The sequence below is a fragment of the Ictalurus furcatus genome, chromosome 18 (genome assembly GCF_023375685.1).
Source record: "Ictalurus furcatus strain D&B chromosome 18, Billie_1.0, whole genome shotgun sequence".
NCBI lineage: Eukaryota > Metazoa > Chordata > Actinopteri > Siluriformes > Ictaluridae > Ictalurus > Ictalurus furcatus.
Genome location: NC_071272.1, coordinates 14,953,046 through 14,978,537, shown reverse-complemented (window position 1 = coordinate 14,978,537; position 25,492 = coordinate 14,953,046). Strand labels below are relative to the sequence as shown.

The window sequence follows — 25,492 nt, the reverse complement described above, 5'->3', positions numbered from 1 at the left end:
GAGTGAGTGAGTGAGTGTGTGTTAAAGTGGCCGGGATGCTGCAGGGGCTGTATGGCGGTATTGACCGCGATAACCCGCTCGTCCGGCTGCCCTTCACTGTATTCATTATAGGAACTGTGTTTCTGCCTCTCTTCGGTTTCATCACCTGCGTCACGCTTTCACTTATATATCACTTCAACGAAGCCAACTACACTCACTGCAAGGTGTGTATTTCTCGTGTGTCACATGTGACATCACATAAAATGTGATGCTTTTTATGATGTTTAATAATTAAAAAAAATAGAGCTATTAATGATGCACGCACCTTTTAATTTGAGGAATGTACCTATAATCGATTCAGAATACAGAATATGTGCATATGTCACTTAAAATATTGAAATGTTAGCAATACTGTGATTCAACACACGATATTTAAGGGCCAGTGAGTGCCAAACCCTTTATTGCTCATAGGAGATCACTTTTATGAGAAACCACACCCCTCTCCCCCCAGTTGAACTAAAAGTTTTGATTGGTTTTTCAACCGAGTCAGACCTGTCTGTTATTCAGCACGTTTACATGGACAACAATCCAATATTAACCTGATCAAGACAATACTCTGATTAAGAAACTAGCATGTAAACAGCAATTTTTAATTACCTTAATCCGATTAAAGTTATACTCGAAGTAAACACAAATCGAATTAAGACATGTGGAGTATTCCTGTTTTAGTCGCATTATCGACGTGTATTAATTCAATTCAATTTTATTTGTATAGTGCTTTTTACAATAGACATTGTCTCAAAGCAGCTTTTCAGAAATATCAACACGGTATATAGATATTAAAGGTGCGAATTTATCCCAACTGAGCAAGCCACTGAGTGGCGACGGTGGAAAGGAAAAACTCCCTAAGATGTTAAAAAGAAGAAACCTTCAGAGGAACCAGACTCAGAAGGGAACCCATCCTCATCTGGGTAACAACAGATAGTGTGAAAAAGTTCATTATGGATTCATATGAGGTCTGTTTGGCCTTAGAAGCAGCCGTAGTCCCAGCAATCTGGATTTGGAGTAGATGAGCGCTCCATCCAAAGGTAGGACATCTGAAACGGATCAGGCAGGTCCGGAGAGCAGAGAGGATCAGGATCTCTAGTATCTCCATAAATCACACATTGTGTGTGGCTCGACAGAAGGAGAGAGGGAGAGAAACGATTATTAGGACTGTGCTTAGCATAACAGAACGTCTAGTCAGGGTAGGCTTGAGTAAACAAATATGTTTTAAGCTTAGACTTAAACACTGAGACTGTGTTTGAGTCCCGAACACTAATTGGAAGACTGTTCCATAACTGTGGGGCTCTATAAGAGAAAGCTCTTCCCCCTACTTTAGCCTTCGCTATTCGAGGTACCGTCAAATAGCCTGTACCTTTTTATCTAAGTAGGTGTGGCGAATCATAGAAAACCAAAAGGTCGCTTAGATACTGTGGCGTGAGACCGTTTAGTGCTTTATAGGTTAATAAAAGTATTTTATAATCAATGCGAGATTTCACTGGGAGCCAATGCAGTATTGATAAGATCGGGGTGATGTGGTCATATCTTCTGGTTCTAGTTAAGACTCTAGCAGCTGCATTCTGGACTAACTGGAGTTTGTTTATGCTCCTACTGGAACATCCAGACAGTAAGGCATTACAGTAATGTAGTCTAGAGGTGACGAAAGCATGAACTAGTATTTCTGCGTCATGTAGTGACAATAATTTTCTTATCTTCAAAATATTTCTGAGATGAAAGAAGGCTATCCTAGTAATATTATCTACATGAGCATCAAATGATAGGCTGGAGTCAATAATCACACCAAGGTCTTTTACTGCTGCACATGACAAAACAGAAAGCCCACCCAGAGTTACTGTGTAATCAGAAAGCTTACTTCTAGCGACACGTGGTCCTAATACAAGTACTTCTGTCTTATCAGAATTAAGTAAAAGGAAGTTAGTTAGCATCCAACGTCTAATGTCTTTTACACAATCCTCAACTTTACTAAGCTGCTGTCTGTCATCTGGCTTCGCTGAAACATACAGCTGTGTATCATCAGCATAACAGTGGAAGCTAATTCCATGTTTACGAATAATTTGACCTATAGAGGTAGCATATATAAAGTAAAAAGCGGTGGGCCTAAAACAGAACCTTGTGGAACACCAAATTTAACCTCGGTATGCGTGGAGAAGTCTCCATTTACATCTACGAACTGATAACGATCGGTCAAATAGGACCTGAGCCAGGAGAGGACCGTTCCCTTAATGCCACAACATTTTCTAATCTATCAAGGAGAATAGTATGATCTATAATATCACTGCACTAAGGTCGAGTAACAGAAGCAACAAGACACAACCCTGATCAGAGGCCAGTTGTAGGTCATTTACTACTTTAACTAGTGCTGTTTCTGTGCTATGATGAGGTCTAAATCCTGACTGATACATTTCATGAATGTTATTCCTATGTAAGTACGAGCATAGCTGCTGTGCTACATTTTCTAAGATCTTGGAGATGAAGGGGAGATTTGAGATAGGTCTATAGCTGGACAGTTGAGTGGGGTCAAGGTCAGGTTTTTTAATCAGGGGTTTAATAACTGATAATTTAAGTGATTTAGGTACATAGCCAGTGCTAAGGGAAGAATTGATTATATTTAAAAGTGGTTCAGTTACTCCAGGACAAATCTGTTTAAAGAAACATGTAGGTAAAGGATCTAGTATGCAAGTTGATGAATTTGCTGAAGAGATTAATGAAGCTAGTTCGGTCTCTCTAAGAAGAGTAAAACATTCTAAACATTGATCTGATATTGCTATATTATAATCTACAGGGTTAGTTATAATACTGTCTGGTTTTAATTTAATAGCCCGAATTTCACATCTAATATTTTCAATCTTACCAATGAAAAATTTCATGAAATCTTTATTGCTATGTAGTGATTGTGACTGAGTGCTTCTTTTTGTAGTGGTTTTATTCCTAGTTAATTTTGCTACTGTGTTGAATAGAAATCTAGAATTGTTTTTGTTATCTCTTACTAAAGTGGAGAGATAGACTTTTCTAGCATCGCTAAGAGATTTTCTATAGTTCAGTAGGAACTCTCCTTCCATGCTGTTTGGAATATTACCAATTTGGTTTGACGCCATTTATGTTCTAATTGTCGAGTGGTCTGTTTTAAGGTACGCGTTCTGTCTCTCTCTCTCTTTTTTGCCAGTATCAGCCAGAGGAGGATGTCCTCCAGGAGAGTTTTTAATGAAATTTAAAAAAAAAAAAAATGTATACCACACCGTGGTATTGACTTTGTTATCGAGTATCGTGTACTTTTGATGGTATCGGTACCGACTACTAGATTTTTGCTATCATGACATCCCTAGTCGGGTCTAATACCAGCAAAAAAAAAAATGGACGATGGAAAATGGAAAAATGGGGGTGGACTAAAAAAAACTTGCAGGACAGCTAAAATAGGGAAGTGGCAAGAAAAATGTCAAATAAACATTTTAAAGAAAACTTCACCATATGAACAATTCCATACGTTTTTAAAAATGAAGCATCTGCCATACAAATCTCAGTGTTAGTTGTTACTAGAGAAATGATAACTTGAGCACATTAATACAAACTTTGCCGGCACTATTGTCAAGGCTGCTGTTATCAAAAAACAAACAAACGAATAAACATCTTCTGATCAAAGTTAATATTGGCATATGTCTAGTCAAAGTTTTCTGAAAAGTCTAAAATAATGATCGAATAATGACAGTTGTGAATTTTGCTTTCATTTATCGTAACTGCAGGCTGTTACCGAACCACCAGTCACTGTTCTCACAGTTTAAATTCTCTTTGTAGGTCTACAACTATCTCCCATCCATCAGCGCAGCCATTAGCCTCACACCGCAGCGCTACATCTGGCGCTTCTGCGTCGGCCTGCACTCGGCCCCACGCTTCCTGATCGCAGCGAGTTACTTCAACTTCTACAGAAGACGCTTCGCCAGGCAGAACTTGGAGCAGCTCGGGAGCGTCTTGACTCTCCTCTTTGCTGTAATCGAGAACGCAGGACTGCTGCTACTCACCTACGTCTGTTCAACTGAAACCTACTGTGAGTGTGGTTTGGTCACATGTTCTTCTCATTCCCCTGCAGCATAGAACAAAATATTGACCCACGCAACTGTTTTTTTGACAATTGTATAGGGAGAACTAATGAAAGCAGAGACAAGGCACATCCAATAAACAGTGCAAATCTTGTCTAGAACTCTTTTTAGAAATGAATACGCACTATTCAGTTTTACTGCTCACTGAAATACATGCTGCGATATAATTGGCATATTTTTGCCTCCTTTTTGAAAGTGTAGGCTTTTTATATGTAAGTGGAACAGATTGCGTTTATGTGAAAATACATTTGGTTAATATAATGAGTTTGCAATTTTTTTTCTCCAGAATGATCACAATTATACTTTTGTTGTCATGGTATTATATGAATTTTATTTTTCTTGCAGATCTTCATAAAATTGGCTTCATCACTTTCATCGGCAGCTCTTGGTTCCACATGCTGTGCACCTGCTGGCTCTGGTTTAAGATTACGAAGTACACCCTTAGTACTGAGGTAATGTAACTCGTATTTTCTCACTTCTAGCTTTTCTTGTGTTTATACTTGAGGGCCTTTATCTTTCTTAGGTTGCGTGTTTAGACCACAGACCATATACGGGTTGGCAGTGATATCTGTCGATGGCTGGAGTACAGTTTTTAACCTCACCCACATCCATGATAGTGAATAGACTTTGTGTCAAAATATTTTATTTATTTATAAGTTTATTAGAATAGGAACCGTACAAAAACATCATTCCAGTCTAAAGCTGGAAAATACGTATTGCACATAGAGAGTATAGCATAAGCTAATTTGCACCTCAAGTCCATAGAAAGGCTTTTTTTTTTTTTTTTTTAAACTACTTTAACATAAAATAAAGCTTTTAGCTTAATTTATACATGCGTACGAATACATACCTAAATTACATGTACCAATTTTAATGATACTTCCAACCCTGGCAACATGAATAACTAATTAAAACGAAACATTTATTAATTTTCAATATGCATACAACTCTGGTTTATTTTAAACCGGTGCTTTACCATCAATGTAAAAAACTTCATATCACATACTGCTTTAAACTCATTTGGCAACATTTGGTATATAATTTCAGTCCTAATGATTTCCCTCCATGTTAATATCAGTAATATTTCTCTTTATGTTAGATGAATGTTCTAGATGTTATTTGGATGTTATACCACAGTGTATTTGAATTCTCAAGTACAAAGTGGTGTTCTTATAATAAGTAAAGAGAAAAAAAAAATTGAAATTGTTTGCAAATCTCCGTGGTGTAAGAGGAGGAAAATACTTCAAGCCATGCTGTGATTGGAAAACAGTCAACAGCACACCGAATTATGTTTTACTAGCAGATCTATTTATCAGTCAACTTCCTGTGACCTGACAGACCATGTCACTGTGACAGTATGTATTCTTGAATATCCTCAACACCTGTGTATGGCTGTATTATTAAAAATGGACCTTGAAAAGCAGCCACTATACAGTTCATGTAATTCTGTGGGTGGAGCCTCCTCCTCCCCCTCTGTCACCACCCACTGATGTTTTTCCAATTATTACTTTCCAGTAGGGTTGTCACGATACAATAACATATCTTATAATACTATACCAGCTGAAGCATTACGGTACCAAGTACAACCTCAGTTCCAAAAAAGTTGGGATGCTATGTAAATAAAAACAGAATGCAATGATTTGTAAATGTCATAAACCCACATGTTATTCACAACAGAACATAGTAAAACAGCGTCCCAACTTTTTTGGAATTGGGGTTGTAGTATCACAGTACCACACAATATTGTGTTCATTCATAATTCAAATCTACAAAATGTGAACCAAATTTACAAAAATACATAGATACAAATGAAAACAGACAAACCAAATTTTCCTAAATACGTTATTAATGAGAATTAATAATTGGCTGTTGGAAAAACTCAAGAACATTCATACAGTTGGCAAGCAACTGATTCAATGTGCCACATATTTCATCTATCGTTCACCAAGGGCAATGAAATGGAAATTGTCCTCAGAGTTCAAAGAATGAAAACACCATTAGGAATAAATAACTGAATTGGGAAACAAGCTCCAAAAAAAAACTCATAAAATTAAGATCGTTAGCACACTTATTAGCAAACATGGCTAATTTCAGAATTTACGTACTGTATAGCGGTTAGCATTCGCTCGTTTCGGCTTATTTTAGTAAACTCGACAAAAAAGAAAACGTCCTCGCACATTCAACTGCTTTTATTTCCAGCAAATTTCTTAACATGTAAATATTTGTAATGACGAATAGAAATTGAATAATGAGTCCCTGAACAACCGGGGGGGGGGGTCATTATTAACACTCTACAGTCTGAGGCCTTTCAGACACTTTTGAGGTAGTCTGACATGCCTTTACATTTTAATATATTTCACCTATCTAAAAATCATTCAACCAAAAATGCTACATATGCTTATATTTACTACAAACTCACCAACAGTAATTTGAGAGCAGTAAGAATGGCATGAATATAGGTTTTGTTTAAATCAACTGTAAATTTACACTTTTCAAAAACCTATTTTCACTGGTGTTTGGGATACTGTGATAAACACATTATAAACATTTTTGACAAGACTTTTGAGCTCTGAACCTTGTAAACATAGGTGTTGGCTACACATAGCTGATTAAATCATGCAGAAATGTCATGTGGTCTGACTACAAAAGTTGTAGAACTTTGAAGTGACACTGTGTTTTTTCAAAGCCAGTGGCTTACACAATGAATATTGATGAGATAGGTGTCAACACCTGTAATAGTTCCCCTCCCCACTGTCAAAGGTAATGGCCCTCCCTATTGTCAAAGGTAATTACCCATCTGGGATGTCATTGTGTCTCCCACACCCCACACCCATCCGGTCAGTGTGAATTGTAAGGAAAGAAGAGATAATAAAATCTTTTTTTTTTTTTACAGTTTATTGAAAATACTGTGTTCAACCCCAAACATGCAGTGGAATACTACAAAATAAGATGAATAAAAGAACAATGAATTGTCAGTACTGATCAGGATGCCAGGCTTCAAAATAGTTTCTGTCTTGTTGAAGGCAAAGGAAGACATCACATGCTTTGCACTTCCATGGGGTTTTTGTTTGGGAGCAAAGACTATGAATGAAAAACTTTATCTATAGCTTATGGGTAATTAGTTGACCTTTCTGGTTGCTATGATATGTTTTTCTAATCGGTTACATAGACAGAGAAGTTTTAGCAATGCAAGCTGCTTTACATATGTTTTATCTAGAAAAGTGATAGATATGGTATGCATAGTTGACGGAGGCAAAATAATTCACTCAACTCTGAACATGTATGTACTATGAAAGGCTTTAGAAATGTTTAGCTGCAGCTTGCGTGCATCATGAAGTGCTAAGCATGTAATCATAATCATTCCATGACAAAAGCTAGTCAACAAAACTTACTCATCGCAAACACCCTCTGCCAGATCAAGTCGAAGTTCGAAATGGCAACGTTCGTCCTCACTGTCCTGATTTTTGGATAAAATGTGCTCCGGGCGCTGTCTTTCCCAGGAGAAGTGCCTGCTTTTCGGGTAAAATGTGCAAGCTCCAGGCGGTTTTCCCCGGATGAGCGCCAGGCGCTGTGTTTCCCTGGAAAAGTGCCTGCTTTTCGGGTAATATGTGCTCTTGTTTATATGAGTAAATTTGGGCGTTGTCACACATTTTCTTGCCTCATAATTACCCAATAACGACCGCCGATTTACCATAATGTTATCATATGAATAGCTTTCGTTGCTAATGGGTGGGACATCAAGAGCTGTTTTCTGATTCAGAGACTGAAACATGCATGCTGTTCATTTTATTCTCTTCACAAAGCTCTAAAAATATGTGTAGTTCCGATCTATTTACATCTGGAAAGTAGACTGTTCACGGTTTCTGGCGATGTCAGTTTTATGCTTGTAGGACAAAAACTCGCAGAGATTTTGATGCGGAAGTGCGAACATTGTATTTTCTCTGGCAGGCGGGAGAGCCGACCGCTAAGGTTTAAAAGTAACAGTCAGTATCTGGTGTCCAGCTGATTTAAGTACTACAGTGCATCTCATCCTTATGGACTGCACCAGATTTGTCAGTTCTTGCTGTGAGATGTTACTCCACTCTTCCACCAAGGCATTTGCAAGTTCTCGATCACGTCTAAGGGGACACATGGTTACATGTAATTTTCCACTACAAGGACGATCAGCTGTCCTTCCTGTCTCCCTGTAGCACTGTCTTAGGCCTCTTACATTACAGACATTGCAGTTTATTGCTCTGGACACATCTGCAGTCCTCATGCCTCCCTGCAGCAGGCCTATGGCATGTTCTCACAGGTGAGCAGGAACTCTAGACATCTTTCTTCTGGTGTTTCTCAGAGTCAGTAGAAAGGTCTCTTTGGTGTCCCAAGTTATTGCAATTGTGACATTAATTGCCTACCACCTGTAAACTGTTAGTGTCTTAAGGACTGTTCCACAGGTGCATGTGCAATAATTGTATATGGTTCATTGAACAAGCATGAAAAACATTGTTTAAACCCTTTCCAATAAACATCTGTAAAGTTTATTTGGATTCTACAAAATTAACTTTAAAATACAGTCTCCTGAAAAAGGGATGTTTCTTTTTTTTTTTTTTTTGCCGAGGTTTTTTACACACAGCGGTTAGCATAACGTTAGCTAGCTTCAGCTAATTTTAGTATTTACACACAGCAGTTAGCCTAACGTTAGCTCGCTTACTAGCAAACAGGAAATCTATAAAGATTAAGGTAAAGAATTCAGGTTAAATCAAATGTCATTAACCATTGTGTATTTTGCAAAAGCAGTGAGATGTGTCATTTTAGCACTGCAGCTACATAGATTTGTGGTTAAACGTTTGTATATGAGAAATGTAATATGAAAAGTTCAGTGTAGGTGTAAGCTCTTTTGCAGCACACCTGATTTACACGTAAAAGACCAATAACACAACTGATGCCAGTTTACATGTACACACCATCACTTTTTAGTATTTAGCTTGGAAGAATATTGCTCAGGGCCACAAACCTGTTTAGTGTCATATTAAACATATTCAGAGATCCTTTATGGACGGCTAGAGTTATCACCATTCTGGGTATAAGGCGGCTGAACAAGCTGCGGATTTTTGACCATTTGTCCATCGTTGGGTTTCATTACACAAATCACTGGTAATTTGTTGTCCACCATGTGTACAGTATGTGGGCCAGACTTCTGTGTCACCACCAGAGGGCACAATTTACACATCCTGCTTCTCCATTAGTCATTTGAGTACCACCATCGGTGCAAGTGTCTAAATGTTCTCATTATCTACATCTAATCTGTTCTGTTGTGTGTGTGTGTGTTACTCAGTAAACTGGGTTGACAGATTCTCATTTTCTGTTCATACTTGCCATGTCACATGCTTAACCATTTCAAGGCAAATCAAGTCGTAATGTAACTAAATCTCTCGTGCACAGAAAGAAAAACAAGCTTTATAATGAAAGATTGTTAAAAATGCTCATAGCTGATATTTAGTCTTTCTAAAAGGTTTCTTTGATGTTCAGCATTTTGACTGGCATCATGTCTCAGTGCGATCACACAAGGTGCAACTGCAGCTGTGAACTGGGAGTGTATGTGTTGAAGACCGCAGTGACTCTTTATTTTAAGGCTGTGAAGGTGTGTAACAAATAGGGGAAGTGGTTTAGATAGAGTGAAGCGTTTACAGAACCTCTCTCCAGATTATTGCACCACATCTAGTTGCGGAGGAGAAGTGGTGAAATGTTCAGTGTTTGATGAAACGTTCAAGCTTCTCTTTCTCTCCATTTTCTTCTCATGGTCTTTGTCTCTGAAAACAGGAGATGACATCATACCGCTACAAGGCCCGCCTCTTCCTCTTCAGCATTGTCTTAATGTTGGCTGGTTTTTACTTCTACTGGCGCCACAACGAGTACTGTGAACCAGGAAGTGAGTTCAAACTTCTTCAACCCTATTTTTTTTAGGTGTCACTCGCATGAAGTGTGTCTCTGAAGACACAACGAGAGCCCATATAAGGAGAGATGCTCAGCTGCAAATCTTTGAAGCTTCATGAATAGGATTGTCCGATTGTAGCTGAACGAACAAGGAAGGTTTTACTCATCTAAGGCCCAAGATGATTTTTGTAGTCCTAAGCTGAATTTTAAAACTAACAGATGAGGTAAATGTAAATGGGTATTCAAGTTAAACTTCCAGTGACATAAAATTCTTTGCTTACAAAGGTCTTGATAAGGAAGTAACATAACTGAATGGCAGCAACAACAGTTACCTTATAATGTTTAACCCTTAGTGATGTGTGTGTATACAGTATAAGACAGTTTGAAGTGGTTATGGTTGATTTCATAGTGAAGCTTCACATTTCCACTTTTGAGACTTGTCACAGACTCAGAACCGATGAGACACATCGATTTTGAATTTGATATTGGGAGAGTAAAGACACACTTTGCCTATTTAAACATTGTTGCTTTTTTTAAACAAGCAGCCCAGAGAGAATAAATACAATGAAAAAAATCTATGAAAATCTGAAACTCTTCCCTTTCTGATCTAAGGTCTTTAGCCCTGTTGCTAGTCTCCGCTGTCCAATATGCTGTCGTCAGCGAAATAATTTGCATTACTGCAGGTGGATAAGCTGCAACAGAGGATCTGCTACAGGTTCACATTAAGAAAACTAGAACCACTGAACTATGGCCACATTGTTTCATACGTTATTGGATCTGCGACGGTATTTTTTGAGTGCTTGGTTCAGTCCACTGAAATACTTTGCTCCTTAATATCATTCTGAATAGAATAAAATAGCATTTTGAGTGGCCATTAAAGAAATAGTTGGGTCGTTTTTTTTTAAATGGAGGTCTGTGTCAATCAAAACAGCCCAGAAAGACTATCAAAATCTAACCAGCAACATTTATCATGGTCAAAATATTGACCGTGCTTTCTCTGTAGCGTAGAGCTAGTCCTGCATCAGATCGGTTTAGCACATTGTCATAAAAGGAGAACAAAACATGACGTAGTATGCTGTTATGAGGAAAAAATCGACACAAAGATGACTCACTGTTACCACCACGGAGCTGATAATTTTCCTCTAACAACAATATGTCCCACAATGTTTTATTCCTCTTATAACACAGCTATGTGCTAGCAATTCTTTTCTCTTTTTTTAATGAAATAGTGGCACTTTTTATCCATCTATAGTTATATTCAATATTATAGAATGTTTGGGAACCAAATTAGTTCCTGTTGTCACTTATATTATAGCAGCTGTAAACATTCCCTCACCAGTCTCTCTGTCTTGTTAATAAGTTTAAAAAATACAGCTACTGTTACCAAGAAACCAGAAAGAGCAAAGTTCTCTGTCCTGAAGACCTTCCCTTGTCAGAAAGTTTCCTGACTTACAAAAGTCAAATCAAAGCATAAATGTCCCATAAACATCTCCTTACAGAAAATGTCCAGGATTATATGCTTTTCTTTGTTAAATAACAGCATATTTGAATCAGCTTATTATTAGGCTTAGATTATACAAGTCTCTGTTACTATAGAAACGCTGACCTATTAGAGCAAGGGCATTAATATAAACCTGTGATTTGAATTACAGCTGGCCCTCCTGTCAGAGCTGCTGTTGTTGAAAATTCAACACCTTCTGCATAGTCAGACTGCAGGTTTTAACAAGACTGTGGTATAAGCACGATAGTGTCACACTTTAACAGACTCTGTGTTTCCTTCTTTTTCTAGTTTACACACTCTTCGCTCTGTGTGAGTACCTGGTAGTGCTCTCCAACATGGCCTTCCATGTGACAGCCTACTGGGACTTTGGAAGTAAAGACGTGATGGTGGCAGTGCCAGTGGAGAGCAAACATATTTGACTGTTAAATACTAAACACGTGAACATGGAACGTCATTATCATGGAACTGTGCATCTAAATACATAGAACCATTATTCTAGTGCTGAAGTAAGTGTGGGTATGTGTGTGTGCGCACGCACACGTGTATGTGTGCCATTTTTAAAATGTCCTTATAAGAGTATGTTTATAACATACTGAAGCTTGCCCATAATGTTAATTTTTTTTTTGCTAAACTGTATCAGTGATTTGTGTTTACAAAGTGTTTGTGATTATTTTGTGCAGATTTCTAAATGTTATAACGTGGGAAAAGAAAAAAGTTACTTGATGGACTGACTGAAAGTATACATTTTTCATTGAAAGTTTTGAATTATTATAATAATAATAATAATAACTACCCAGATGATCTGAGCACATCTTCAGTGAGCAGAATTGAAAGTATATACTTTCCATGAAGCATTTTATATTCAGGAACATATCTCAGGCCTGATTTTATGATGTATTAAGGATGTTATCTTATTCTTATGTCATGAGCAAGAGGTTTTACTGACCACAACCATCAGTGCACCAGAATACCAAAGTCAGTTTTATCAACACTGGCTGGTAAAGGTGGTTAAAGGAATAAAAGTTCAGCCAAACCTGAACTGAATTGAACATCACCACTTTTTCATGTTGTGAGACATTTAGACATTAAACAATGCTAAATTGGTAGCTATAAGCTTTCATTACTTCTTTATGACATTAAACTTGTAGCTCTAGTACAAAACTAAAAATACATGTCCTAGATTAGCCCTAAAAAAAAATTTTTTTCTTTCAAGAAACCCACAATTGTATGGTTCTACTTTGAACCTGTGGCGGTTTTTTCCTTCAATTTTTGTATCTAATCATCTAAACGGCAGAAATTAAATGAGCTTTCTCTCTTTTGGCTTTAGAGAGCATCAATCTGACGCCGTGGACATTTTAATAAGCACTTTCTAATTACTATTTAAGTATTAAATAAGAGTGTAATGTTAGGTACGCTCATATGGTAGATTTGATATCTTCTCCATATGGACCCTTTTTATTTAATAAATTTGATTTAGCAGTAAATATTATAGTGGTGAGTGAACTCTGGCCAAACACCAATAATAAGTTCCCATATTAGGTTAAAATATTTTTAGGTCATTTATTTCAAGGCAGTTTATCTCAGTGACATGGTTGCATGATTACATGGTTGCCTGATGGGCTGGTTTGAGTATTTCATAAACTGCTTATCTCCTGGGATTTTCACACATAGCAGTCTCTAGAGTTCACACCGAATGGTTCGAAAAACATCTAGGCTTGCTGATGAGAGAGGTCAGAGGTGAGCAGAAAAGCATCTCAGAATGCGCAATACACTGATCCTTGAGATGGATGGGGTATAGGATCAGGTATTGTTTTTCCAAGCAGCAGCAGAACAATACTTCATTCCTAGTGTATTTCACTGCTAATGGTTTATTACATGAATCCCATCGTCACACATACGCTGGTGTAACAGAGCATGTAAACAAATGAATGGAGCTGCTTGGACAAAGTCTGGTCCTGTTATCACTTGGGAAAACAAATGGAAGTACAGAGACCTCATTTTACTGTCAAATAATTGCGGTCAGCGAAAGAAATTTATATCACAGCGAGGGACTTTCTGATGTAGAAAGTGACATCAGACCCAGTACGTATAGATTTACCTTTCACGTAAAAGCCTGATAAGCATTGAGAGGGAAAGAGTGTCGGGTGCTGAGAGAGCATGCAAGAAAACAAAAGGCAGACACACATGAAGTTGACGTGTGTCGCTCTTTTAAACTTTGTGTCAGTAACACCTATAGGGAAATGGCTGAGCCGCCTCTCTATTTAAATATGCAGTAGCAGAGCTACTTCCTCTTTTCAGTCTGCACATTCATCTCGGGCAGAAAGCAGTCACTGCGTGACTCAGTGGGTAAGATGTGTGTTACAGGCACGTGTGAACAAACAGATAAATAAAATCTGTAGTTGATACTTCAGTATAGTGCTATCTAGGACCAAGTGAGAGAGCAGTTAGCTAAGGGATGGCCAACTGTAAATATTCAGTTCTAAGCACAAAAACATGGAAACCTCTTTTCTAACATCTACATTTCAGTCAGCAGTCAGACTGATGCTTTTTAATGCCCCCAGGCTATTTATAAAATAAACAGCTGCTATAAACAGTCATTTCCTAACCAGTCTCTGGATTTTTTTTCTCTCTTGAATTGAATAAGACACAAACTGTATCTTGTCATGTTACAGATCAAGTTTTCTGATTTCAAGAAATCTTTTATCATGTTGGAATTTTATGCATGAAAATGTTAAGCAACAGCTTTTTCTTCAATGTTACAAACCACTGACACTGGAGACTCCTTCCATAAATGCTGAACACATATCTCCACAAATAAAAGTTCACCATATCAGTCCCTGTGTAAGTTGTTACTTTGGAAACAAAAATGTATTAGATTATCATAAATGCATTAATATAAAGCTGTGATTTGCCTTGCAGCCAACACCTTCTGGCAACTTTAGTAGTGTGAATTAACAATTATTTGGATATATATATATATATATATATATATATATATATATATATATATATATATATATATATACATATATATATATATATATATATATATACATATATATATATATATTAAATATATATATATATATATATCTCAGAAGCCCCTTATTAGTCGGTCATTAATGCAACAATAATTATGTTTTATGTATGACTGTGCAATGGCTTTTGTACATTTTGACCGTTTCTCTGATGTAATATTAAAAGTTCAACTTAAGTCACAAATTTCTTAACTTGATGGTGTACAAGAAACCAAGTCTGTGCAACATTAAAGTTAGTTGAACCTAACAACTACAACCTGCTGTGATAAATCCCTATATCGAGTCATTTGAAATCTTTGTTTCAATGTCTTTCAATAAACATCTGTAAATGTGAATATAAGGAAATGTAATAATTACTTCTTATTTTCATGATTTAAATATTTACAGGATAATCCAGAATCCAACTTCTAATCGTTTTTCTTATTTTTTACAAAATTTTCAAATGGTCTTTTTTCATCTGCAGAATTTTTTTTTATGTTTAATATATCAACATATAAAACCTTATTATCTTAGTATAATCTTAAATATAGAAATATTTGCTCAACGTGTCTATATTCAATAGCTTTCTAACATTATTCTTTTCTCATTTATGCAGTACTTAAATAACACTAAGAAAGTTATCAGGACTAACAATTGTAAGTAGAGATTGCTTTAATTTTACAACACATGACATGGAAGCTGTGTTCATTTGCATCAAAACATTTTAAACAAAAATACCAGGAATTTAGGAAAATAAATTACGAACTGTTAAACATTTTACATACAAGTGGATTAAAGGTGTGCAGAGACATTGCTGAGACTCTGACTAATAAGATTGGTGTCAGAAAGATGGAAGTAGACGCAAGGGGATGTGGTGAAGAGCAGACAGGCTCCGGGGGGGGTTGGGGTCCGTGGAGTGTGTCGAAATATGAACCCTTCCCCAGCTTTACTGTTTCCAGGAGGAAGATTACTTCCTGTGGATCAGCACAAAATGCCCTGCTGGCCGTGCTCTGAGAACTGAGGAGGAGACGAGCTTTCCTTGTCTTGTTTATTCCCGGCACAATGACACTGAGCTCTGTCCTGCGTCTGCGTCCTGAATTTCACTCTGCTGAAATTCATAAGCATTTATGAAATTCCTACACATTTCAAATTTATACCTGAATTTAGACATTTCCGTAAAGCTGTTTTGTGGCAATGTCCATTGTTAAAAGCACTAAACAAATAAAATTGAACTGAATTGAATTTGTGGCCAAGTTGTGCCACACATATACTTAGTTCTATTTAGCATACAGTAAACTCTGTTTGAGGAAAAAAAAAGTTTAAAACCGACTATTTTAATGCGTCCTTTCCCCCATTTTCTTTGGATACGATATTTCCATTTTGAATGTCAGAAGTTGTACATGCTTTCAACATGCATCTATAAATGCAATTACATAATATAAATATGTCTCAGTATTGAATTCAACTCTTTTTGACACCATGTAACTTTTGAAATTAATCCACCCAGCACCCCTCCCCACCCCCAACACCAAATGAGCATGGTACCTTAATAAACATCTCAAAGGCATATAAAAAAAAAAAACATGTAAAAAGTGAAAAAATCTCAGTAACATTGTTAAGCAAATGCATTGGAAATCATGAGCAGTAGTAGGGTGTATGCGTACTGCCGTTTCAGCTCGTGGAGCCTAGACTCAGAGCTCGACATGCTTTGAACTGCGAATTTGAGCACTCATCCTGATGCATATTCTGCTTGTAATCAAATAAATCAAAATACATCTGGGTCAGGTTTTGGGCCCTTAATGTGTCACTTGATGTGGTGTAAAACTGAAGGACAGCTTTGTACTGGACTGTCAGTAACCAGATGAAGTAGCATTTGTGTTCTAGCTTCAAGGCTTGCTGATTCATGTACATGTCCCCAGGGACTCATGGGAACTGAAAGCCCTCTGATTGACTACTAATAAGTCACAAGGTTTTTGTGTTGTTTATTTCGAGTAACGGGTTCAGTATTGAGAAACTCTATTGACGGCCAAATCTCTTGTATGGTTTCTATTCATGAGTAAAAAAAACTACTGTTTTGTTTTGGCATGTTGGGTAGGACAGTAAGAGAGTTTTTTGAAGGGACTCTCTTTTGTCTTAAAGCATAACTGTTCATAACAATGAGTGTGGTCTTTATAATATTCAATATAATTAAAATTTAAAAATATTGCAAGCTGATTCCAGTTCAGTCATCAAGTGCTGAAAGTGACAGGTTTTCTAATTCGAGCAGCTTCCCACTGAAGCCCCACCCTGTCCTGCTGGGAAACAGTAAACGAGAATGGAGGTGGTGTGATGTCTACTGGAGCCTTTGCTTCCTGAATAGGCTGCCAAGATGCTTGTTTCCTCCAATCAAATCGAACTAATGGGGAAGTAGTGTGGTCAATGCATAACTGAGGTTTCCCTGCACTGCAATGCCTGCAGCTGCTCATGCAGCTGACACAGCCTGTGCTTACGTCTGAACTCTACCAGCACATGAAGCCAAGTGACCATAGATACAGTCTCTACAAGCTCTAATCCTGTAGTTCAACAAGCACCTTGAGACATTTAAAAGCTTTTTTTTATATATATATATACGTACTAGAATATCCTGTAATCTCAAGCCCCTGATTGCACAAAAGCATTAACTATATAGTTATTTATAGTACTTTCAATGACTCATTAATCACCAAAAGTCAAATTCACACAATTTTCTCTTTACTTCAAATGTAGTCCATCAGCCATGACATGCTTACACAGATGTCTATTTCATGCCGAATAGATTTTTTTTTTTTTTGGCCAAATTATGATTATATCACACTGATATAATGGATGCTTAATTCTGTTGGATGCTTAATTCTGATTGGTCATAATTTTGTTTATAATAAGGTTGATATTAATTCTCTTATTTTAATGTTCTCTAGTATCAACTTACACAGGGTGGACGATCTTTTTTTTTTATAAACGTGTAATTGAAGAGATGTTTTTTTTAGTATTCCTTAAAGGAGTCTCAAGTGTCAAAGTTAAAGCTTTAACTTTAGGTTTTCTGTCACAGGGAAGTCCTGAGGACAGAGGAGTTTGCTCTTTCTAGTTTCTCAGAAGCAAAACAAGCTTACATTTTTCTTATTATCCTCAAGAGAGAGAAAAAATAGTATGTATATAAAAATAGTAAGTATCAGGTGTCTCTCTTGTATTGGAATTGTTGTGGTATAAGAAGAACAGGACGTGCCATTATAGGAAAACATTTAACCCATCATTATTTATTATTTATTACAGCACGCCTTGTCCTGTTTTATTCCTTACTAACTTCACAATCGAGGAATTGTTCAAGCTACTCAGGATTATTTGAGATATAAATGCTCAAAAAAAATTTCTCAGCGATATGACCAATTCACGGCAGTATCACAAAATAATCATTCTCAGTTAAAGGCATTAAGATTCATAACTAACAGTTTTAATTAGTAGTTCACCTTTAGTTCAAACATTCTGTAGATCAAAAAGATTTAGTACATAAGTATATAATAGTATATATATAAAATACCATTAATGTAATAATTACACTACTGTTAAGCTTACGAGTGGTATAAGGTTAACAGAAACAATAATTCCGTCATTAATCATAATCAGTGGTATGACAGTTAATCGTCAGCCCAAATTTCATAGTCGTGACACGCCTAGGTGAAATAGACTTCCATGACTTGTTACTACACTTGTGCTGAAGGGAAAACTGTGTAAATTTCTTTCGAATGAGGCATAAAACTTTTCATGAGGTCATAAAATCCACAATCATTTATCTTCCATGCTCAAAATACCATTATGTGATTAAGAATGGCAAAAAATATTCTATGTGCTTTAGAATTTCCTTCAAACTTGACTGATGTGCTTGTTCCCTGTCTGTTTGTCCAGGTGTACAGCATTAATTACTATTTTCACAGCTTGTAAATAACAAGCACCAGCTAACTGACTCCTGACTCCTCCTGCAATCTGTTTCCAAAAGACTGATTCTCGTCATACATTTCTTATTATAATATTAATATCAAATTCTCTGCATATTTCTCAGGTCTTGGTTTTCAGAGGAGCACGCAGGGTTTTTTTTGCGCAGCGGGCTGAGGGTTGAGGAAAGCACGAACAGCCTCCGCGAACACGTCCTTGATGCCTTCCTGGCTGAGCGCCGAGCACTCCATGTACTTGACCGCATGGATTTGGCGGGCGAGCGCTTGGCCCTGCTGCAGCGTTATGGGGGCCTGGTTCTGATCTTTCAGCTTCTTCTGCACCTCAGGGTCGTTGCGCAGGTCGCTCTTGGTGCCCACAAGGAGAATAGGCACACTGGGGCAGTGGTGCGTCACCTCGGGATGCCACTTGTGCTTGACGTTCTCATAGGAGGGCGGGCTAGAGATGGAGAAGCAGATGACGAACACGTTGGTCTGGGGGTAGGAGAGTGTGCGCAGGCGGTCGTATTCCTCTTGTCCCGCCGTGTCCCACAGGTTGAGGCTGATGGTACGGCCGTCCACGCTCACTTGAGAGCTGTAGTTGTCAAACACGGTGGGGATGTACTCTTTGGGGAAGGCGCCAGTGGTGTAAGAGATGAGCAGGCAGGTTTTCCCCACCGCACCATCTCCCACAACCACACACTTGATGCTCTGCATGCTGGAGGGATGGAGCACTCAGATCTACCGGATCTACTTCAGCAATCTCCTGAGGAAGACACACAGAACATGTAACCAAGAGCATTCCACCATGAACAAGAACAGAGAAGATGAGTAAAATGTTTGAACTGAGGGAAATGAACCTAATCTCTGTCATCATAATCTACAGAGTATGTATGGGGGTATATATGATGGGCAACGATTTCAATATGTTTCCCTGTTCTAAGAACAGAACATAAAACCTGTGAACTCCTATATAATGCACGCCTTGTGGCAGCTGCTGATCTCGGTCCATAACCATTTCAAATACTTGGTTATATATCACTAACTCAACTACAAAAAAGGATGGCTGAGACAGGCTACAATGAGAGAAAGTCTTTCTAAAGCTGTTCGTATCCATGTTTACTTTAACGTATGACATTGACTATGATATTAAATTATATGCACCATTTTTTTTAACCTCTGGAAAAGGCATTTGATTAAAGACGTCAGAAATATGTTTTGCATTAATGTTTATTGGCTGCCTCATTGACTGCATTTCCATTATAACTTTTGCTATTAGCTGGGTTATCTAAATATTTATAACCATACAAAATAAATAACATAAATAAAATAAATATAAATAACCATACAAAAACCTTTACATTTGGAAAAGTTTTACTAAATGTAGGTCATGTCAGAGACATGTATATTAAATAAGGAATGCTGTTATAAGAAAATATCCAGAAAAGTTGATTACTTCCCAATATCTGCACGTATTTATGTATTTTTTCATCTTATACCTCAGCAATTTGCCAACGATTGTTTTGTTTTTTTATGTGCTAAAGAACATGCATTTTTATCCATTTATAGATACATATAATCTTGTGGAACATCCACAGACATGATTAATTATGTTAAATCAACTCTAAACAGTCACTCCCTCACCATCCTCACTTTCTTCTCTTTCGTGAAGTTAATACGACAAAAAATGAAGCTTGTCATGTTAAAGAGCAACCTCAAAGCCCTCAGTCCTGAAGACTTTCCAGTCCTGAAGAAAACAACAAGTCCACAAGTCCCTGTCTACACTGTTAACATAGAAATACTAACATATTGGAATGGATTCATTAATATAACTGTAGGTTTTGCCTCGTAGCCAGAACTAATGTCCGAGCTGCTGTTATAGAAAAGTAATCATCATCTTCTGACCAATCAGATTTGAGAATTCAGCAGCATTGTGCGATGTTTCCTTGAAGAGTATCAGGGAAAAAGCTGTAGCTCAGAGATATGTCCACTACAGATTGTTAAACAGGGACTCTAATTACGTATCAGTGATGAATCTGACATTTTCAACTCTTTTGTTTTATCCATCCAGCCATTTCTAAAGCCATTTTTTCTGCATTAAGTTCTTTTTTTCTTTTCGTTCCTTCTATTATTCACTTATTGTTTCCCACCAAACCTTTACATATGCTTTGAAGAATTCATGATCATTTGGAGTTCCAATGACATGAAAGTTGACACCAACACTCAAGAGGTAAGAACTAACTCTCTAAATCTTTTTTTTTTATACAGTTTTTTTATTCTTTCGTTCAGAGTCCAGCAGATAATTTACCACAGGATAATGAAGCAAGACAGTCTCTGCCCAATCTCCAGGGATGGGGGGTGGGGTGGGGGGTGTAAGAGAGCAATTTAGAGCACAACCCTCTCTGCTTTAAGGCGTTAGCTAGTGATGTTAGTAAGCCAAGAACTTGGCGAAATAGCACTGTGGTGGAACCCCTTTCTTGTGTCCTTCTGTCAGTTTCTCTGTGGTTTGGGACAACTGACTGGTCTGTAAGAGTGATAATGTAAGACATGGAGATGTGAGGGTGCAAAAATGGTGATTAAATACAATTTACTAATGCAATTCACAACAATTACAAAGTCCCACTTTAATTTGAATAGTTTTAGGACCTTCGGCTTTATTACGCTGATTAAAAAACCCAGGCGTGACCAAATTGGGGCCTCTTTTAAGCTGACCAACTTGTGTTGATTAGCAACAGGAAACATTACTGATGGTGTCAGAATTGAGACAATGCCTGCTTAGACAGTATGCTGCAACACTGCACGATGGCAAGATTTCTAAATGAGGGAGAAGCCGGAAATCAAGAACTGCCTGTAATATTTGCATTTGAATTATTAAAGCAAGTGTCAACTTTATTGTAGTAATGTAAAAGTTCTAGATGTGTTAAACTCAGTCTGTGTTCTGAATGTGTTAAACTTCTGGATGTGTTAAACTCGGTCGGTGTTCTGAATGTGTTAAACTTCTGGATGTGTTAAACTTCTGGATGTGTTCTGAATGTGTTAACCTTCTGGATGTGTTCTGAATGTGTTAACCTTCTGGATGTGTTCTGAATGTGTTAAACTTCTGGATGTGTTAAACTCGGTCTCTGTTCTGAATGTGTTAAACTTCTGGATGTGTTAAACTTCTGGATGTGTTAAACTTCTGGATGTGTTAAACTTCTGGATGTGTTCTGAATGTGTTAAACTTCTGGATGTGTTAAACTTAGTCTGTGTTCTGGGTGTGTTAAACTCAGTCTGTGTTCTGGGTGTGTTAAACTCAGTCTGTGTTCTGGGTGTGTTAAACTCAGTCTAGGTTCTGGATGTGTTAAACTTAGTCTAGGTTCTGGATGTGTTAAACTTAGTCTGTGTTCTGGATGTGTTAAACTTAGTCTAGGTTCTGGGTGTGTTAAACTCAGTCTGTGTTCTGGGTGTGTTAAACTTAGTCTGTGTTCTGGGTGTGTTAAACTCATTCTAGGTTCTGGGTGTGTTAAACTTAGTCTGTGTTCTGGGTGTGTTAAACTTAGTCTGTGTTCTGGGTGTGTTAAACTTGGTCTAGGTTCTGGGTGTGTTAAACTTAGTCTGTGTTCTGGATGTGTTAAACTTAGTCTAGGTTCTGGATGTGTTAAACTTAGTCTGTGTTCTGGGTGTGTTAAACTTAGTCTGTGTTCTGGATGTGTTAAACTCAGTCTAGGTTCTGGGTGTGTTAACCTTCTAGATGTGTTAAACTTTTTCTGTGCGTTGACACATTTTTGCCTAAAAAGAAAGAAAAGAGAACTAAATCAGGCTGAGATTGTTTGAGAAAAGAAATAAAAAAGTGGAAGTATCTGGTTAAAAAATGCAATATGCTCTCAGTTCTTCACAAAACCGACTTGCTGAAATTGCATGAATGGTTTATGGAAACTATTCCCTTAACTCAGCTTATATGTTTTACACAACTTGGACGGAGTTAGGGTATGTTCGGGTTTATTACTGTAAAAACTTTCTGTAGCTAGCAAATTCCTTATGTAGCTCTATAAAACAGATACCGATATGCATCAGAGTCGTAATAATACCGATTACTTACCTAATAAACTGCAGTGACTAAAGCAACTGATTACGTATTACGAGTTCTCTTGCTTAACCTCAAACGAACTATTAAATGTACAAATAGTTGATTACGACAACATATAATTTTTACAATGTCACAATTTGTCACATATCATGGAGCTGTAATTTCAGTTGCTCTGCCTTTTTTGTAATTTGTGAACTTTTAAGGTTAAGACAGGGCATGCGGTAAGAGGAAGAATTAATAAGGAACTCTCACTTAGTATCAGAAGCAGGGTGTTGCAGACTGCTGAGCAAAGAATCTTCTTTTACAAAACGTCCTCTTAACAGTCGAACAAGCCACAGCCAGTCAAATCGCAGCTGAAAATGTTGCAGGTGGTGGGAAAAAGCAGACTATTGTTAATGTAAAACATATTTGCATAATTGATATGCTCCGGATCAGGGAAGTGACTGTGCGCAGATGAATGGACTTTAAAAAGCTATGATACTGATATGGACACACACACACACCTCTTACAGCTTATACGATGAGGATGTCTCTCTACACACAGTTCCACCTTTCCTAAAGCAAAGGCCACAATCTTTATCTCTGTCTTGTTCTCTTTTCTTTGCAACATTTTTCATTTGATCCAAAACTTACTAAGCTACTGAACCCATCGCAAAACTACAGCAACATATTTAAAAATATTACAAGATACAAAACAGAAACTCGAATTTGCATAATAATACTTATAGTTTGATTATTGATTGATTGAATCATTTAAAGGTACAAAACTGTACTTTTTCTTTAACTTCAACTTTAGTAAGTACCTTTCTACTTTTCCAGAAATGTGAATACGTTATACCTTAAAAAAAACATTTTTTACACTACATGCTCCTTCCTGAGTAATAACAAGAATTACAATATATATGTGTGTGTGTGTGTGTGTGTGTGTGTGTGTGTGTGTGCCTTCAAGAATATTTAAATTAAATGTTTCTATATTTGAGAAGATACTATAAAGAGCAATATACAGTAATAAATTTTTTAAAAAGTCATTTTTTTTTATGATGACCCTTTTCTAAAAAAAATAGTAGTCTCAGGTACTACTAATTAGTGCAGTTTTATAAAGAAGTGAGCTGTAAGTTTTATTGAGCATCTTGCAGAACCAGCCACAGTTCTTCTGGACACTCTGAATGTCGCACTTGCTTCTTATTTTTGCAGCAAAAACCCAGCAGCCATTATTGTGTTTTTTGTCTGAAAAGTCTTCTCTTATGTAATATGCTGCTTTCTTTACTGACATACAAATATTTTTCTGTAACATTTCATTTTCTGCTGGTAAACGACTGTTAGGAAATCTAAAATGTTTTTGTACTGACTCGATAATGTAGATGTCATCAAATAAAAATCTATAACATAGTTGGTTTGTAAAGAAAATCGGGTGCCTAAGACTTGCACAGTACTCTGTCTGTGTGTATATGCATTGAAGGTACAAAACATGGTACCACCCAAACAACAAGGAAAAGTTCAGTGGTGCCTTTACCCTGATCATTCTAGGTAGAAAAAATAAATTAAATAAATAAATAAATAAAAGGTTCAAAAGGTGTATAACAGAGCGTACTCTTTTAGAAATAAGGAACCAACATGCATCTTCAATAATACATTTTATTGTACCTGGTCTTTTACCTGGGAAGGTGCATGCGGTGTAGCTTTTAAAGCAAAGGGTTAAAAGTGATCCTTAAGGTCTAATTATGTGCCTTAAATTCTTTATTTTTAAAGCTACATACTACAGTAAAGGTACACAGTATGTCATCTTGATGGTACCAGTCCTGCGACACTGGATTACAGTTATTTTATTTAGCCTATTATTATTGTTATCATATTTGATCAGTGTAGAGGACATTAGCGCATGGGAGTGGCACCTGGTTCTCTACAGACTGAACATGAACGATATCACAACTCGGCAACGAAAGATCAAAACAATCCGACATGAAGTGATCAAGTTAAACGACCAAAAGTGAAGAATGGTAGTCTAGATGTGGTCTAGGTCTGAGCGTGCGACTGTCCTCCTGCTCTGGTAAACGCCCGGAGTAACGAAAAGCAAAAAAGAAAGCCCGGACGTTACCGACGAGCTGTCACACTCCATCCACGACCTAGTGAAAACATTCCCACGACACAATGATGTATAAATGAAGTTGTCTTACCGAACATACTCCGCGTTTACGTTCGTTAATCCCAGCGCGAGCAGCGGGTCCGTCTGCAAGCACGCACACTCCGCTGTGGATCTCAGCTACTTATTGAACTATGTAGGAAGTGAGCGCGCTCCGAACAGAGGAAGTATGGTTTAACGGCATGTTTGAGGAAGTTTGCTGAAGTGAGGCCATGAAAATGTGCGTGTGGGAGTTAAAATATAGGTTTTGCACAGGGAATTCCCGCAGTGTGCAGTTTGGCCCACTCTCATCATATTTTTAAGTTACTGCAGGGTATTCTCAGATTTCACTCCTACTCATAAAGCGATGGCGGCTTTTTTTTTTTTTTTGCTTCTTCTTCTTCTTCATTCCCGTCATACGACTTTGCATAAATTCCCGTTTTGCGCTTCTACTGAAAAATAAGGTCTTAAAGGGACCGAAAAATTAGCAAATTTAAATATATGAGTACTGCTTCAAGCGCGTGAATGTGTTGAGGTTCCATGAACCTCCTGTGTAATGGGGTTCAGTAAATTGCCCAAAATGGTGCAAACTCTTTTCAGGGGAAATTAGCTAATGCAACGCTAGAAGACGCCTTATGACGCCACGGACTAATTTGCATATTCATTGCATCGTCATGATCATTTGCATATTAAAACGTGGAACGAAGACTTTCTGATTATGAATAGAATACACGGTGTCCTAGAAGTCTCAAATTTTTTAAGTATGTTTTTTTTTTCTCTTCCAGATATTCTTAAAGAA

General features: G+C 37.3%; 2 protein-coding genes across 5 annotated transcripts in view; one reads left to right on the top strand and one right to left on the bottom strand.

Annotated features, from left to right (window-relative positions):
* Positions 1 to 12,361, top strand: part of pgap2 (post-GPI attachment to proteins 2) — a 12,649-nt gene extending 288 nt beyond the window's left edge. Inside the window, exons 1-5 of the mRNA XM_053648312.1 lie at positions 1 to 203; positions 3,832 to 4,081; positions 4,479 to 4,585; positions 9,936 to 10,044; positions 11,839 to 12,361. The exon at positions 1 to 203 is cut by the window's left edge and continues 288 nt beyond it. Coding sequence (XP_053504287.1) covers positions 36 to 203; positions 3,832 to 4,081; positions 4,479 to 4,585; positions 9,936 to 10,044; positions 11,839 to 11,969 — 765 coding nt within the window. The 5' untranslated portion in view covers positions 1 to 35 and the 3' untranslated portion in view covers positions 11,970 to 12,361. The remainder of the gene's footprint in view (positions 204 to 3,831; positions 4,082 to 4,478; positions 4,586 to 9,935; positions 10,045 to 11,838) is intronic.
* Positions 12,362 to 15,221: 2,860 nt separating this feature from the next.
* rhogb (ras homolog family member Gb) lies at positions 15,222 to 25,096 on the bottom strand. Of its 4 annotated transcripts, none has more exons than XM_053648314.1 (3): positions 24,749 to 24,841; positions 22,827 to 22,927; positions 15,222 to 19,274 (listed from the first exon to the last, which is right to left on the bottom strand). In XM_053648314.1, exon 3 carries the CDS (start codon positions 19,223 to 19,225, stop codon positions 18,650 to 18,652), a length of 576 nt encoding a protein of 191 aa, XP_053504289.1. In that variant the 5' UTR covers positions 19,226 to 19,274; positions 22,827 to 22,927; positions 24,749 to 24,841; the 3' UTR covers positions 15,222 to 18,649. The 4 variants fall into 4 exon arrangements, with proteins under 4 accessions (XP_053504289.1, XP_053504292.1, XP_053504288.1 ...); XM_053648317.1 differs by having other exon boundaries at positions 15,222 to 19,271; XM_053648313.1 differs by lacking the exon at positions 22,827 to 22,927 and having other exon boundaries at positions 24,749 to 25,096.
* Positions 25,097 to 25,492: the final 396 nt, after the last annotated feature.

Excerpts from the sequence above, each read along its gene's own strand:
- rhogb (XM_053648313.1), bottom strand. The coding sequence starts at position 19,225 with ATGCAGAGCATCAAGTGTGTGGTTGTGGGAGATGGTGCGGTGGGGAAA.